This window comes from Lontra canadensis, unplaced genomic scaffold (assembly GCF_010015895.1).
Source record: "Lontra canadensis isolate GAN:19392208 unplaced genomic scaffold, GSC_riverotter_1.0 scaffold13, whole genome shotgun sequence".
Classification (NCBI taxonomy): Eukaryota; Metazoa; Chordata; class Mammalia; order Carnivora; family Mustelidae; genus Lontra; species Lontra canadensis.
In genome coordinates, this window is record NW_022631007.1 from 12,600,923 (window position 1) to 12,616,343 (window position 15,421).

General features: G+C 38.8%; 1 protein-coding gene across 8 annotated transcripts in view; it reads right to left on the bottom strand.

Moving 5' to 3' along the window:
• The window catches only part of USP40 (ubiquitin specific peptidase 40), a 74,553-nt gene that overhangs the window by 46,806 nt on the left and 12,326 nt on the right, over positions 1–15,421 (bottom strand). For all 8 annotated transcript variants that reach the window (XM_032857530.1, XM_032857531.1, XM_032857529.1 and 5 more), the window contains 3 exons: positions 13,187–13,315; positions 7,212–7,310; positions 5,455–5,562 (listed from right to left, as the gene is read on the bottom strand). In XM_032857530.1, the coding sequence (XP_032713421.1) occupies positions 5,455–5,562; positions 7,212–7,310; positions 13,187–13,315 (336 nt within the window). The remainder of the gene's footprint in view (positions 1–5,454; positions 5,563–7,211; positions 7,311–13,186; positions 13,316–15,421) is intronic.

The window sequence follows — 15,421 nt, forward strand, 5'->3', positions numbered from 1 at the left end:
CGCCCCTGAATGGTTTAATTTACATGTAACTGTAGTCCTGGAAGGAGAAGAAATAAAGGGCAGAAAACCAAATTGGAAATATAATGGTCAAAACTGAAGAAAGACGTCAAGCTATAGACAAAAAACTTAGCAAATATAAAGCAAATAAACATAAAGAGTACCACACTGAGACACAATATTGTTAAGCTGCTAAAAAACAAAGAAAAAAGAAAAAGAATCTTAAAAGCAGGCAGAGAAAAAGATACATCATGTTCAAGTGACACTAGCCTTCTGAGCCAAAATAATGGAAGCCAAAACATAATGGAATGACATCTTTAAGGTGCTGAAAGGAAAAAATGGAAACTATTACACTAGAATTTAATATCCAGCAAAAACAACCTCTAAAAAACTGAAGGCAAAATAAAGATTTCAATCAAAATCAAAATGATACTAGATGCACAGCCGAATGTGCAAAAAGCAGCAACAAATACCAGAATGGATAAATATAAAACACTATTTTTTCACTAATTTCTTTAAAAGTTGCCTAAGTGTTTGAAGCAAAAAATAGTATTAATAAAAATAAGTAACATAGAGTAGAATTTACATGTAATGGTACAATAAAAGGCAACAGCAGACAGGACGGGAGTGGGGAAACGTAGTTATACGACTGTAAGCATCTTACACTGTTCAGGAAATGGTATACTATTAATTTGTAGTTGGTAATATTGATTTATGTACAGTATAATCCCTAGAATAAAAATATTAAAGAAATAAAGCAATATATTAGCCAACGGAGGAGATAAAGTAGAAAGACTGAAAACCACTTGAGTAACCTAAAGGGTGAGGAAGAATGAAAGAGCAAAAAACAGAAGGGGCAAATAAAAAACAAATACCTCAATGGTAAGTTTAAACTCAACCATATTCATTACTGCATTAAAACCAAATGGATTGAACATTCTCATTAAAAGAAACTATCAGACTGTCATCTGATAGAAAACAGATGAACAAACAGAGAGGGTAGAGAAGATCAACAAATACAAAGCTGCTTTTTTGAAGAGTTTAACAGATAAACCCTTAGGCAAGACTGATGGAAAAGAAAGCTAAAACGCAGAAATGATCAATAGCAGAAATGAAACAGGGAACATAAAATCTGCTCCAATGGACCTTATAAGGATAATACGGTGGTATTTCCAACAAATTTATACTATTTTTTAAAAAAGATGTTATTTATTTAGAGAGAGAGAAAGAGAGAGAGGAGAGAGTACGAGCCAGGGGACGGGCAGAGAAACAGACTCCCAGCTGAGCAGGGAGACTGATGCAGGGCTCGATCCCAGGACCCTGGGATCATGAGTGGAGCTGAAGGTAGACACTTAACCAACTGAGCCACCCAGGTGCCCCAACAAATTTTACTTTATTTTATTTTTTTTTAAGATTTTATTTGTTTATTCGACAGACAGACAGAGATCACAAGTAGGAGAGAGGCAGGCAGAGAGAGAGAGAGAGAGAGAGAGGAGGAAGCAGGCTCCCTGCTGAGCAGAGAGCCTGATGTGGGGCTCAATCCCAGGACCCTGGGATCATGACCCGAGCAGAAGGCAGAGGCTTTAACCCACTGAGCCACCCAGGCGCCCCAAATTTTACTTTAAATAAAAGAACAAATTACTTAAAAATCACAACCATGCAAAATAAATAGGAACCAACTTCATACTGTTTGCAAGAAACACACTTGTATAAAATGGCTTGCAGGGTTACACTAATACCAGATGAGGTAAATTTTAAGGCAAGGAATACTAGCAGAGATAAAGGAAGGGCAATGTACATCAGGAGGCCATAAAAATCCAAAATGTGTGTGTATCTAATAATGTAACTTCATGGTACATGATGTGAATCTTTCCAAAGTAAAAGGGGGAAGGGACAAATCCACAATTAAGGTTAGAGATTTAAACCACTCAGTAACTGATAAAACCCCAAAACAGAAAAATTAGTAAGGACAGAAAAGAAATGCTATTAACCAATTTGACATAATTGACATTTATAACACAATATACCCAATAAGTGCAGAAAATAACTTTTCTGGTGAATACAGAACTTTTAGCAACACAGAGCATATTCTAAAGTGTGAACCAAGTCTCAATAAATTCAAAAGAACTAAAATCATGGAGAGTATGTTCTCAGGGTACAATGGAATTAACTAGGAATCAACTTACAGATAAAACAAAAAGATAGAAAGAAATCCCAAATATGTGGAAATTAAGCAACACAGTTCCCCAAAAAATCATGAGGGAAATTACAAAATATTTTGAATGGAATGATAATGAAAACAGGTCAGATTTGTTTGCAGTTAAATTAGCCCTTAAAAAGAAATTTATAGCTTTAAAAGCTTGTATTAAAGGAAGGTTTAAAAACAACTGAGATACCATGCTGGAAAAAAGTTGATCTAATGAGATCCCAGAAGAAAAAGGAAGGAAATAATTAAAAATAAGATCAGAAATCAATGAGATAGAAAACAGATGAGCAGTAGAGAAAATCAACAGAGGCAAAAATTCATTTTTTAAGAAGTTTAATAAACTTGATAAACCCCAAGCAAGACTGATTAAAAAAAAAGTGAGAAAATACAGATTACTAATATTATGAATGAAAAAGAAGAAATAACTTCAGGTACTACAGACACTACAGAGAATGTGGGATACTGTGAATAACTTTATGCCAATAAATCTGATATTATGGATAATGTCAGAGAACAAATTCCTTAAAAAACACAATTTTCCAAAATAATGCAAGAACAGAATATCTAAATAACACTACAAGCAAAGAAATTTAAACTATAATTACAAAACCTTACTGAAAAAAAAAAAAAAGTCAGGTCTCAATGCAATAGGAAGCCCAGAAATAAATCCACAATTACGTGGTCAACTAATCTTTGAAAAAGGAGGCAAGAATATGCAATGGGAGAAAGTCTCTAAAACAAATAAGTTCTGGGAAAACTGGGCAGTGACATGCAAAAGAATGAAACTGGACTGCTTTCTTAGACCATACACAAAAATAAGCTCAAAATGGATTAAGGACCTGATTGTGAGACCTAAAATCATAAAAATCCTAGCAGACAGCACAAGCACAGTAATTTCTCTGACACCGATCGCAGCAACATCCTTCTAGATAGGTCTCCTGAGGGAAGGGAAACAACCAAAAATAAACTATTGGGACTACCTCGAAATAAAAAGCCAACAAAACTAAAAGGCAACCTACTGAATGGGAGAAGATATTTGCAAATGACATATCTGATAAAGGTTCAGTATCCAAAATATACAAAAAACTATACAATGCAACACCAAAAAAATCAAATAATCCAATCATAAAATGGACAGAAGACATGAACGGACATTTCCCCAAAGAAGACATTCGGATGGCCAACAGACACATGAAAAGATGCTCACCGTCACTCATCACCAGGGAAATGCAAATCAAAAGTACGATGAGACATCACCGCACACCTGTCAGAATGGCTAAAATCAAAACCACAAGAAACAACAGGTGCTGGCAAGAACGTGGAGGAAAAGGCACCCTGCTGCACTGCTGATGGGAATGCACACTGATACAGCCACTGTGGAAACGATATGGAGGGTCCTCAGAAAGTTAAAAACAGAACTACCCTATGATCCAGTAATCGCACTACAATATTTACCTAAAGAACACAAAATCACTTATGAGAAGGGATACATGCACCCCTATGTTTACTGCAGCATTACTTACAATGGCCAAGATATGGAAGCAGCCCACGTGTCCATCGACACATGAATGGATAAAGGTGTGGTATTTACATACAATGGATATTATTCAGCCAATTAAAAAAAAAACAGAAACGAAATCTTATCATTTGCAACAATATGGATGGAGTTGCTGTGTATTATGGTAAGAGAGATAAGCCACCAGAGAAGGACAAATACCATGATTTCACTCGTATGTGGAACTTAAGAAACTAAACAAACGAACAAAGGGAAAAAAAAGACAAACCAAGAAGCAGACTCTTAACTAGAGAGAACAAACTAATGGTTACTAGAGGGGAGGTGGGTAGGGGGATGGAGAAAATCGGTGAAGGGGTGAAGGGGATTAGGACACTCACCATGATGAACGCTGTGGAACATATGGTACTGCTGAGTCCCTATCCTGTACAACTGAAACTAGTAACACTATGTTAACTACACTGGCATCAAAATAAAAAAATTTTCAGGTCTCAATAGCTTCACCAAACATTTAAGAAAAAAAAAATCAGTCTTAGAGAATTCTTTCCAAGAATATAAAGGAGTGTTTCCCGACATGTGAGTCCTATCTAACCCTAACACTAAAATCTGACACTACAAAAAAAGAAAATCAAAGACTAACATCTCTCATAAATGGTGAAGCAAAAATCCTATATGAATGAGCCAAATGAATGCAGCAATACATGAAAAGCTCATGACCAAGAGGGATTTATCTCAGAAATATAAGCTTTGCTCAACATTAAAAAGGTCAGTGGAATTCACCACATTAACAGAATAAATGGTATATAATAAAAGTCAGCATTTTATAAAATCCAACCTCTATTCAAGATGAAACTATCAGTCAATGATTGAAAAAAAAGCTAACTCCCTCAAACTTATAAAGGGTATTTGCATTTTTAAAGAACCTGCACAGCTAATATCACACTTAAGAGTAAAATACCGAGACAGTGACCCAAGCATTTTATTTATTTACTTGAGAGAGAAAAAGAGAGAGAATGAGAGGGGATAGGGTCAGAGGGAGAAGCAGGCTCCCTGTTGAGCAGGGAGCCCGATGTGGGACTCGATCCCAGCATTCATTGATCCAGGACCATGACCTGAGCTGAAGGCAGTCACTTAACCAACTGAGCCATCCCAGGTGCCCGACCCAATCATTTTAAATGAAAACCTTAAAACCTATGCTATGGACTCAGTCATTAAGCCAACATCCACTTCCATAGTGTGGTCTAATTAAAAGGCGCACTTAAACACTTACTGAAGTATGGAAGCCCCTTGCTTCTATAAGGAATAGCTCCAAAATGTTTACTAAGTGTTGCTGTGTGTTTTTTCAGTCGAGTGGTTTCACTTGTGTTCAGTTTTTGCATCTAATCTCATAGTCTAGGAAAACTGATCACCAAGATTAACAGGATTATGTGTAAAAGAAAGATCAAGGGAAAACTGTGGGAACACCCTAAGACATTTCTGTAAATAAATGATGAGCTGCAGGGTATGAACTTCATGATATTTCTTGCTGTTGTATTAAAAGGCTTTCCCCTCTTCTTTTTCTGCTTACTTCTTGATTCTATAATAAATTACTTAGTAACTTGACATTTAATAAAGAACTCAACTGACCTTTAACCATTAAATAAAAATACTGATTTCATCTTCACCTAAAGTTTCGTTACAAAGGGATCATAATATAATTTCCTGGTATGGGACCTCCCATATGGATGTCATCTATTACCTTTCGCAGTGGTCCATACTGTCTTCTGTACTTCTTGTTCCAAGACATTCCTGTCTTTTTCAAGAGTTTCTGGCCCAGCTGATCAACAGGAATTACATTATTCTCCTCCTTTTGAAAGAAACAATCATTTAAGAAAATGTGATGAGATGTAACTATAACATTTATGAGTTCAAAGGCACCAACAGAATTCTATCTAATTACATGTGCCTAAGACAGCAAACATGTAAGTGGATTAACCATAACTGTTGCAAAATAAAAAAATTTTTTAAGAAGCAGACTAAGCTTCAGTTTAGAAAACTTGAATTGTGCTTTCCTACACCAAAGTTTACACATTTACTTATTTTTAAAGATTTACTTATTTATTTTAGAGAAAGAGAGAGAGAGAGTGAGAGTGCGCATGCACACACAGGAGTGGGACGAGGGGCAGAGGGAGAGAGAGAATCCTAAGGAGACTCCCTGCTGAGGGAAGAGCCTGATGTGGGGCTTGATCTCACAACCCTAAGATCATGGCCTGACCTGAACACTCAACTGAGTCGCCCAGGCGCCTCAAATTTAAACACTTAAAGAGCATCCAAAGAGTATTCTAAGATTGAGTAAATTCCTGCTATTTTGTGGGATTTTTAAAGAAATATTTAAGTGCAAAAAAGGATTATCAAGATCTCTTCTGAATGTTTCCCCAAAAAAACAAGTTCTAAAAGCTAGTAAGAAGTGACTGTTTTGGGCTGAAATGTGTCCAACCCCCCCACCACCCCAGCCAATTCATATGTTGACTCCTTAACATTCAAGATTTCAACTCTGACTTTATTTGGATAGGGTCTTTAAAGAAAAATAAGGTCATTAAGGTGGGTCCTAGGCCAATCTGCCTGGTGTCCTTATATGAAGAAGAAATATGGACTCACAGAGATCTTCAGGGTGCCCAGGCACAGAGGAAAGGCCATGTGGACCCACAAGGAGGTGGCCATGTGCCAGCCATGGAGGCCTTAGGAGAGCACAAACCTGCTGGCCCCCTGATCTTGGACTCCTGGGATCCATGACCGGGAGAAGATAAATTACTGTTGTTTAAGCCCTCCAGTCTGTGGTCCTTTGTTATGGCATCCCCAGCAGACTGATACAGTGGCCGCAGAACAAGGTGGTTAAAGGACGCAGCGTAGTCCGTGGTAAAGAGTTAAGAAAAACTCTTTGTAAGAATGGATAAACACATGCAAGGAACTTACCACCTTTACAACACAGTGCTAAGCAAACGTTAAAAAGCCATATAGCGGAGACATTATTGGTAATATCAATATTAGGAATGAAAAGGGGGACATAACCTCAGGAACTACAGAGAGTAGAAGGCTAACACAGGAAGATGGCAAATTCCAAAACAATACATACGGTAAATCCCAATTCTATTTAAAAGGACAGTAATACCCAAAACCCTATAACCCAATGCCAATATATGTATATAAACACAGAGAAGACAGAACGTAAAGAATACACACCAAAGTGTTACAATTACTGGGTACTTGGTTTAACTATACTTGTATATATTTTATACTTTTCACATATTTCCTAGGTTTTTTCCCTCAAATTTTCTACCACAAATATGAAATTTTTTATAACCAGAAAGTCTCTAAGAAATAAACTGTAACAACAGACACAGAGGAAGCCCCAAAGGAGTAAGACTCTGACTAGTACCAGTAGCAGTTCTAGCAATGAGCACATATGTGTGCATATCGGAAATACACACACACACGCAACTTAAAATCTCTCTCTACCTGTAATAAGATTGCTTTCAGAATTATCAGTGGATCATCATCAATCTCTTCTTCATTCTGGAGATCTTTTAAATTCACAACTGGTTTGCTCTCTTCCTCCTAGAAAGGAAAGTAATAAAAATTTGTTGCTTAAGAGGTAATTAACAAAATAGAAATGTTTGTGCTGTGGAAGTTTCAAGATGGAGAAATGATGATAAAAATATTGGAATAACTTATGTAGACCTTGGAATCCAGCAGACCGGGCTTTGATTTCCAGCTCTGGTTGGCTAAACCCGGCCATGTTATTTAACCTCTCTGGCATTATCTGTGAATGGGACTGCAGATAAACTCCCAGCACAACACACATGTGGCAGATCCCGACAGGTTCTCAGGAAACATCACTTCAGCTGCACCTTACGAATCCTGACATGTTGTGTGTCACTGGCTAGCACTTGCTTCTATTTCCTGATCGTCCAAACTTTGCACCCCACTCTATGAAGCTTTTCGAGAACATGTCAAAACAAGGTATTTTTCTCCATTGATTTTTTTAATACATGCCATCTTGCCCAAGTATTTTCATTTGACTTAAAACCATAAATACGAAGAGACCTAATGACACGAGACAAAAATAATAAAGAAATAGCAAAATAAAAACGGTAGACAAAATATAACCATCCTACTGAATGATTACTAAAAATGCTGGATAAGCAAACACAACAAAACAAAGGCATCTTTTTAAAACACACACTGAATTAGCAAGAGTATCAGGGAAATCCTCAGAGAACAAGTGAAATGGGAACCGGGAGGAAATCCAGAGTTGAGGCCTCCAGCTGTCCCACCTTGCTGACGCAAGTCTGGGAGACAAAGCCTAAGGACCCTCCAAAGTACGAAGCCGAATGATTAGTGTTCCAAACAACCAGTTCTCCCGTCCTCTGACACCATCTAGGGGTCACAATTCAGGTCAGTTCTGATACTAACTTCACGCAGTCCTGCAAGACTGCCCCCACTTCAGACAACAGCCACAAGTGCGGTCCCAGGCCACCTGCACTTCTGCTGGGCTGATTACAAATTCTAGGGTTCCTACAATCCCCACTTCAGGTTTGATAATTTCCTGGAACGGCTCACAGACCCAGGACCTTATACACAGGACTACAGTTTAGTACAAAGGATACAATGAACAGCCAGATGGAGAAGTGCATAGGGCAGGAAGGGTCCTGAGGGCCTCTGTTCCTCTAAGGGGTAGGGGCGGCCACCCCCCTGTGGATATGTCAACCAGTCCAGAAGCTCCCTTACTGTCCTGGCTTCAGAGTTGTTGTCGTGGGTTTTAAAAAAGATTTTATTTGTTTATTTGATAGAGAGGGAACTCAAACAGAGGGAGGAGAGGCAGAGGGAGAAGCAGACTCCCTCACTAAGCAGGGAGCCCGACATGGGGCTCAATCCTAGGACCCTGAGAACGTGACCTGAGCTGAAGGCAGATGCTTAACTGACTGAGCCACCGAGGCACCCCTTGCTTTAGAGTTTTAATCAAAGTTTCAACATGCAGGCATGACTGATTGACAGAACTCAATCATCAGCCCATCTTCCCTCCACAGGTCAGGAGCTGGGGCTAAAAACACAAACGCTCTATTCATGTGGTTGTTTGCTCTGGTGATGAGCCTTCAGTCTGAAGATGTCTAGACCCCACCAAGAGTCATTCCATTAGCATGAACTCAAGTGTGGTTGAAAGGGGTTCATTATGAACAACAAAACACATGCCTATCGCTCATGCAATTTCAAGGACTTCTATTCCAGGAACCTGGGACAAAGACCAAATATATGCTTTTCCTTCCTCCCTCCCTTCCTCCCTCCTTTCTCCCCCTCTCTCTTTCTTTCTTTTAAATATTTATTTATTTGAGACACAGAGAGAGAGAGAGTGAGAGTACACATGAGCAGGTAGAGAGGGGCAGAGGGAGATGGGGAGAGACAATCTCAAGCAGATTCCCCGCTGAGCACAGAGCCTGACTCTCAATCTCATAACCCATGACATCACGACCTGAGCTGAAATCATGAGTCGGACACTTAACCAACTTAGTAACCCAGGCACCCCAAGTATATACTTTTAAATTATACCACAAAGATAAACTTCAGCAGACAGCTAGAAAAAAAGAGCTACCTACTTTCTCAGTACAAACACGACCTAGAAAAATTTCACCCCACAATAAAGGACAACAAGGAACTGGCTTGGTTTGACCTTGATACTAGAGATGAAGGTAGAAAAATATCTGTAATGATTTGTACTCACAAGTAGGTCCCCACAGGGGTTTGTGGTCCAAATTCACACTAGCTGTATGGCTCTAAAACCACTAAGTCAGGATGTGATTTTAAAGTTAAGGGTTGGAGTGACCCCAGGCATGTGGAAGAGACAAACACTTTTTCAGAGGAAGGTGCTTTCCACTCAGCCCTCAAATTACTCCAGTAAATCACATTCTTAAAAAACCAACCACCCCAGGCTACAGTCTAAAATAATAAAATCACAAGGAAGAAGACTCAGGAGATATCTAAATCAGACTGCAATTAGCAGACCAATGAAATAGCATGTTAAATAAGTTTAAAGACATCATTAAGGAAAAAAAGATGTAAAAATGGCAGAAGGGGAGAGGCAGGCCAGCATTGCCCCCTATTTGACACACTACTGCAGGTGACAAACAGGCAAGGCCCAGTCCTCCTCCGCTTTGCCGGTGTCCAACCCTGGCCTTGTTGGGACAGTAGGACGAGTTCAGGGCTGCCTCCTGGGAGCTGTTGTGAAGCCTTCTCTGATCCACTCCCTCAAAAGTGCAAGATAATGTCAGTCAACCATCGATGAAGCAAAAGGTCTCTAAAGAAGCAGAAAGCAAAGATCAGGCTCCTTTTCGCAGCCAGATCTCGAGTCACATTTTGAATAGGAAATGGTGTCCATACTAGAAGAAAGGGAGCATCTTCTAGACAGACTAAGGGAGACAGAAATGTTGCATTTAAAAAAAACATTTTTTTTTTTTAAAGTAAACTCTACACCCAACATGAGGCTCAAACTTACGACCCCGAGATGAGGAGTCGTATGTTCTACTGCTTGAGCCAGCCAGGTGCCCCTGAAATGTTGCCTTAAAACCAGGGAAAATTACGTCTGATGGGTCATGAAAGTTATTTCTTTGCAGACGGTACCTGCTAAAGAACTCCATGAATGCAGGGAACAGCTCCTTGAAAGGAAAGAAGAAACTGCCAAACTGTAAGCAGAAAGAACAATACCAGGCTGTGATTAGAATATATGGAATTCTATGTCTCTGGGCACAAGCAATCTCCCAGGATAATGGTAACAGAAAGACAAGCAGGGCCTAGCAGGTATACATACTGAAGTTGAAATTATTTTTTTTTTTTAAGATTTTATATATTTATTTGACAGACAGAGATCACAAGTAGGCAGAGAGGCAGGCAGAGAGAAAAGGGGGGAAGCAGACTCACTACTGAGCAGAGAGCCCGATGTGGGGCTAGATCGCAGGACTCTGAGATCATGACCTGAGCCAAAGGCAGAGGCTTAATCCAATGAGCCACCCAGGCACCCCTGAAGTTGAAATTCTTAAAGCACTACTCATTATTTGAGCACCATAGAGCTCTGGATGAAAAAGCAGTGATCCTGGAAGAACGGAATAGGGAAAAAAACTGGACAAATGGGATGCTTCACAGGAGGCATGAAGAAGGAAATATACTAAGCGCAAATGGAAAGCAATCTTCTGACTGCTCTAATGTAACAAAGCTTCAGGAACAGCGGAGCAGCGTGGAGAGCAAAACCAAATGACAGAGAACCTGTCTGCCCTCTCGAGTCACACTGCAGACCCAGAAGGGGAGCCTGACGATGCCAGAAAAGAGCAGAGTGATTCTGAGGAAGTGAACACGTGCAGATCCGTCCAAGGAAGCACAACCCAGAATGGAGACATGAAGAGAGAATCACCGCTTGAGACAGGAGACCTCACCACTGTACGAGGCTACCTCTGTGCGTGATCTCCACCACAGACTTGAAAGTGAAACTGCAAACAAATATTTAAGTGTTAAAGATTGACACTAAATCTCAGCACCTCTAAAAGTGGTGCAAAGCAGCGAAGACAGGCGGCATGATGGGAATCTGCTCGACCTAAGCACAGAGACCTCAAGAGCTGAATTAGACCAGACGAGGGAGGAGACCTTCCCTTTGTCTGACTGGGAATGTGTCCCAGAAACCAGCGTCTTGGCCCAACCGTGGCACAAGCATTTGGGAGAGATGCTTGTATGATGTTCTCGGCCAAACAAAATGGAAGGTAAAGGGCTGGAAAGGGTGAAACAAAGCAGCATTTCTCCAAAGATGTCTGAAACTAAGATGGTTTAGCAAGATGGCTGGTTTATAAAGTCAACAAACCAATGGTAACTGCATTTCAAACACTACTACACAGAGTCTAGAAAATACAAAGTTGAGACACGGCCCCACAGAACACCTTCCTGGTAAATATCAAGCAAAAAGTTTGACTTTTTAAACATCCAAATACTTTTTAATATCCAAGTACAACAGATGGAGCACAAGAAATGCAGACGGATGTTCTGAAAAGCCAACAACGCCATCAAAGAGAACGTGCACCCAGAACACTGTTGTCACCCCAAGAAGCTGTATTATTTTATGGGCTACAACTGCTGGTTAACACCACCACCTATCTGATAATCGGGAAGATGTTGTAAGCATTCTACATCCTACCATGATGGTCTGTAACTTATGGACATTTCACTGTGTTTTAGGTACTTGTTAGAAAACTGGTTGCGAGTTCAGGCTTGGTGTGTAACACACTTTGATTCTTCCCATTGCAAATAATCGGAACTAGACTTCCAGGAGGCACTTTCCCTCAGGACATCTGCAAATTCTTAAGAAAATTACAAAACTTTTTAAAGAAGCTCTAAAATATGAAAAGATATATCTGACTTATACATGCTGGTTCAAAACTCTACTACTGCTGAGAATGGGTGTTGTGTATGTGTAGATACTGACAAGCTGATCCTAGAAACGGTCACAGAAGAATAAAAGGCCAAGACACTACTGAAGAATGACATGACACAGGGAAATCTGCCCTACCAGATACCACAACTCATTATAATGCTACCGAAATTAACAGTGTTACTATTGGCCTAGGAATAGAAAAAAGAACAATGGAAGAGAACAGAGGGGCCCAAAAAGACTCATACATAAATAAACAATTGATATAACACAACTGGCACTGTTGATTGGTGGGGAAAGAATGCATTATTCAATAAATGGTAATGGGCAACTGGGTAAAAAAAAAAAAAATCACACACCATTCATAGGAAACCATTCCAGAAGGACTAAGAAGTTTTAAATGTAAAAGGCAAAACTATAAAACTTTTGGAAGATATTATAGGAGGAAAATCTTTATCATCTTTGGCTGGTGTCATGAGAGGCAGAGGAGCCTGGAACAGCTGTTGATTATAGGAGACCTAAGAGATATATTAACTAAATATAATGCAGGACTCTGAATTTGACACTACATTGGGGAAGAAAATGCTGTAAAGGATCTGGATGAGACAACTGGTGGAATCTGAATGTGAACTCTTCATTAGAGAGCACTATCATTTCAATGCGCAAGCTTCTGATTCTGATCTAGGCTTATGTAAGGGAACACCCTTGTTCTCAGGAGACAAACACGGAGTATTTAGGGGTAAAGGCACCTAATTTCAGATGGGTCAGCACTCATAATGTTAACTGTGTGTGTTTGCACAAATCTGGCAAATTGTTAACAACTGAAGGACGCAGGTGAAGAGGATCTATAGGTGTTTCTATGATGCTGGTTATTTTTCTCTAAGTATGAAACTATTTATAAATAAAAATTTAAAACTTCTAACTATATTAACTTCCCAAGCCTATAAACATTTCCTAGGGCAAATATATATAAGTGGCAAAAGATGATCCTCACCAAAACAGTAGGACTAGAACTAATTTCTATGCTTACTTGAAATTGCCAGTTTCCCAGATGATCAACATCTTTAATATAGACGTGGTAATGTCCTCCATAGCAACCACCTTTATGTATAATAACTGAGAAGAGGTCATAGACATACTCCAAGTCATCCGAGTCACTCTATGAGAAACAGAGCATAAACAGTATTAGTTTGCATAAAATGGGAAGACACATGACCAAAGAGAAGAATTTCTTTCTATTAAAATAAGAAACCTGTTTATTATTGTTATTTAGGGGTAAATTATGTAAATTTGAGTAATTGGCTTTAAATTTAAATATTTTTAATTCTGAGACTGAAAACTGTCATTCATCTAATACCACATAACAACCAAGCAAATTCTGCCTCTTACAGAGGAAAACGCACAAAATGTTACTTTAAGGAACTTTGGCTAAGATCATGTACTCTAAAGTGCTAATAAAACATGCTCCCCAATGCGTCTGCAATAGTTTTAGCAAGAGAAAACCATCTTTGTGTTATACCTATTATTACACTGCTTTAGAAATGTATTCTTTAGCTGTTGAATTTGTCCTGTTTTCCAACTATATGGTCATGGGTCTCAGAGTCAGAGCCATATCCACTATCACCCTCCTGACACTCAGTGCTCTGCATCACAAGAATTAAGCAGTTATGAATACTATCTGTTTGTTTAGAGACAGTTTAGTGGGATGAACAGGTTCTTTCTTCTATGATCAATCTTTTCTATAATTAATGTGCTCTGTAATTATGACTGACCCAACTGATGAAGGCTTATATCGGTGTTAAAAAAAAAAACAAAACCTACTTTAGGTTAAGAGATACTTTGCATGTGAATACACCACTTCAAGGGTGCCAATTATTAAGAAACTTATTTCCCTGAAACACTGTACTTCTAAAGTAGAATTTTTTAAATGTCTGGTTCAGGCAAAAGATGAGAGAGATAAACATAGAGGCAATGTGACAATTTTTTTCGTGAATACCGTAATCAAAAAGTGAAACTACGGTCAATTTCTTAGCTAGTGCTCAATGGTTCACCTATTTCAATTTTGTTATTTCAAAGTATGTTAAAATAATGTGACAAACTACTTTGAGAAGAGCTAAAATTTTTCTGTATGAGATGATACACATGAACTAAATCTAGAGTGGTCATTTCGTAAGATATGTAAATCAGACGAACATCCTGTACACCTTAAATGTACATAGTGATGTCTGTCAATTATTTCTCAACAAAACTGGAAAATTATAGAAGAATAACTCAGTTATGCTGAAAAAAAATTATTGTTGTTGTTGCTGTTTTTAAGTAGGTTTCACGCCCAGCAGGGAGCCCAGTGCAAGGCTTGAAGTCACAACCCTGAGATCAAGACCTGGGCTAAGATCAAGAGTTGGATGCTTAAACGACTGAGCCACCCAGGCGCCCCCAAGAACTGTTTTATTCAGGCAATAAATGGGGGAGTGTATTGACTTACTCTGGAAAAACTGTTCATTCTGTATGTGCCACACAAACAAAACCCAAAAAGTTCAGCTACCAGGCTTGAAGTAGAGGAAGGCCCATCCAAATTGAAGAATAAAGAAAATATAATTTTTATACAAAAAAACTTAATAGCTACTTAATAAATGCTCTTTCTGGTCTCAATAAACATACAAATGACTTGTAAGAAGAAATGCAGCAGTCTCATGGCTCTGATCTTGGCACGTACAGCAATTATCAAGAAAATATTTTGAAACGGCTTATGAAGTACATTGTATAATTAATGTTTTCAAAACTTTCCTTCCTGTATCTCAAAGATTATAAATTCTAGTGAAATTCCAATTATCTATTCACTTTCTAGATGTGTAATTCATTATTCCATCTCATGTAAACTAAATCCAAATCAAATAACAAAATACTAATTAATAGTCATCAATTAGTCATGTAGGGTCATTTCTCATTCTGTTCTTAAGTTTTCTTCGCAAAGATTTTTCAAGGAGAGTTTACTAAAAAGAACTGGGGACAAATCCATACTTTGGAAATCAAAAGGACTATAAGAAACCAGTAGTCCTTGGCTGGGACTGATTTCATCCACACTCTCCCCCAGGAGACACAGGACACTTGGTAAGATCTGGATATTTTGTCACTACTGGGGGTGGGATGCTACTGTCCCAGAGCAGACAGAGGCCAGGGATGTGGCTTAAAATCCTATAATACGTGGGATACAGCCCACAACAAAGAATTACCCAACTCAAAAATATTAACTGTGCCAGGCTGAAAG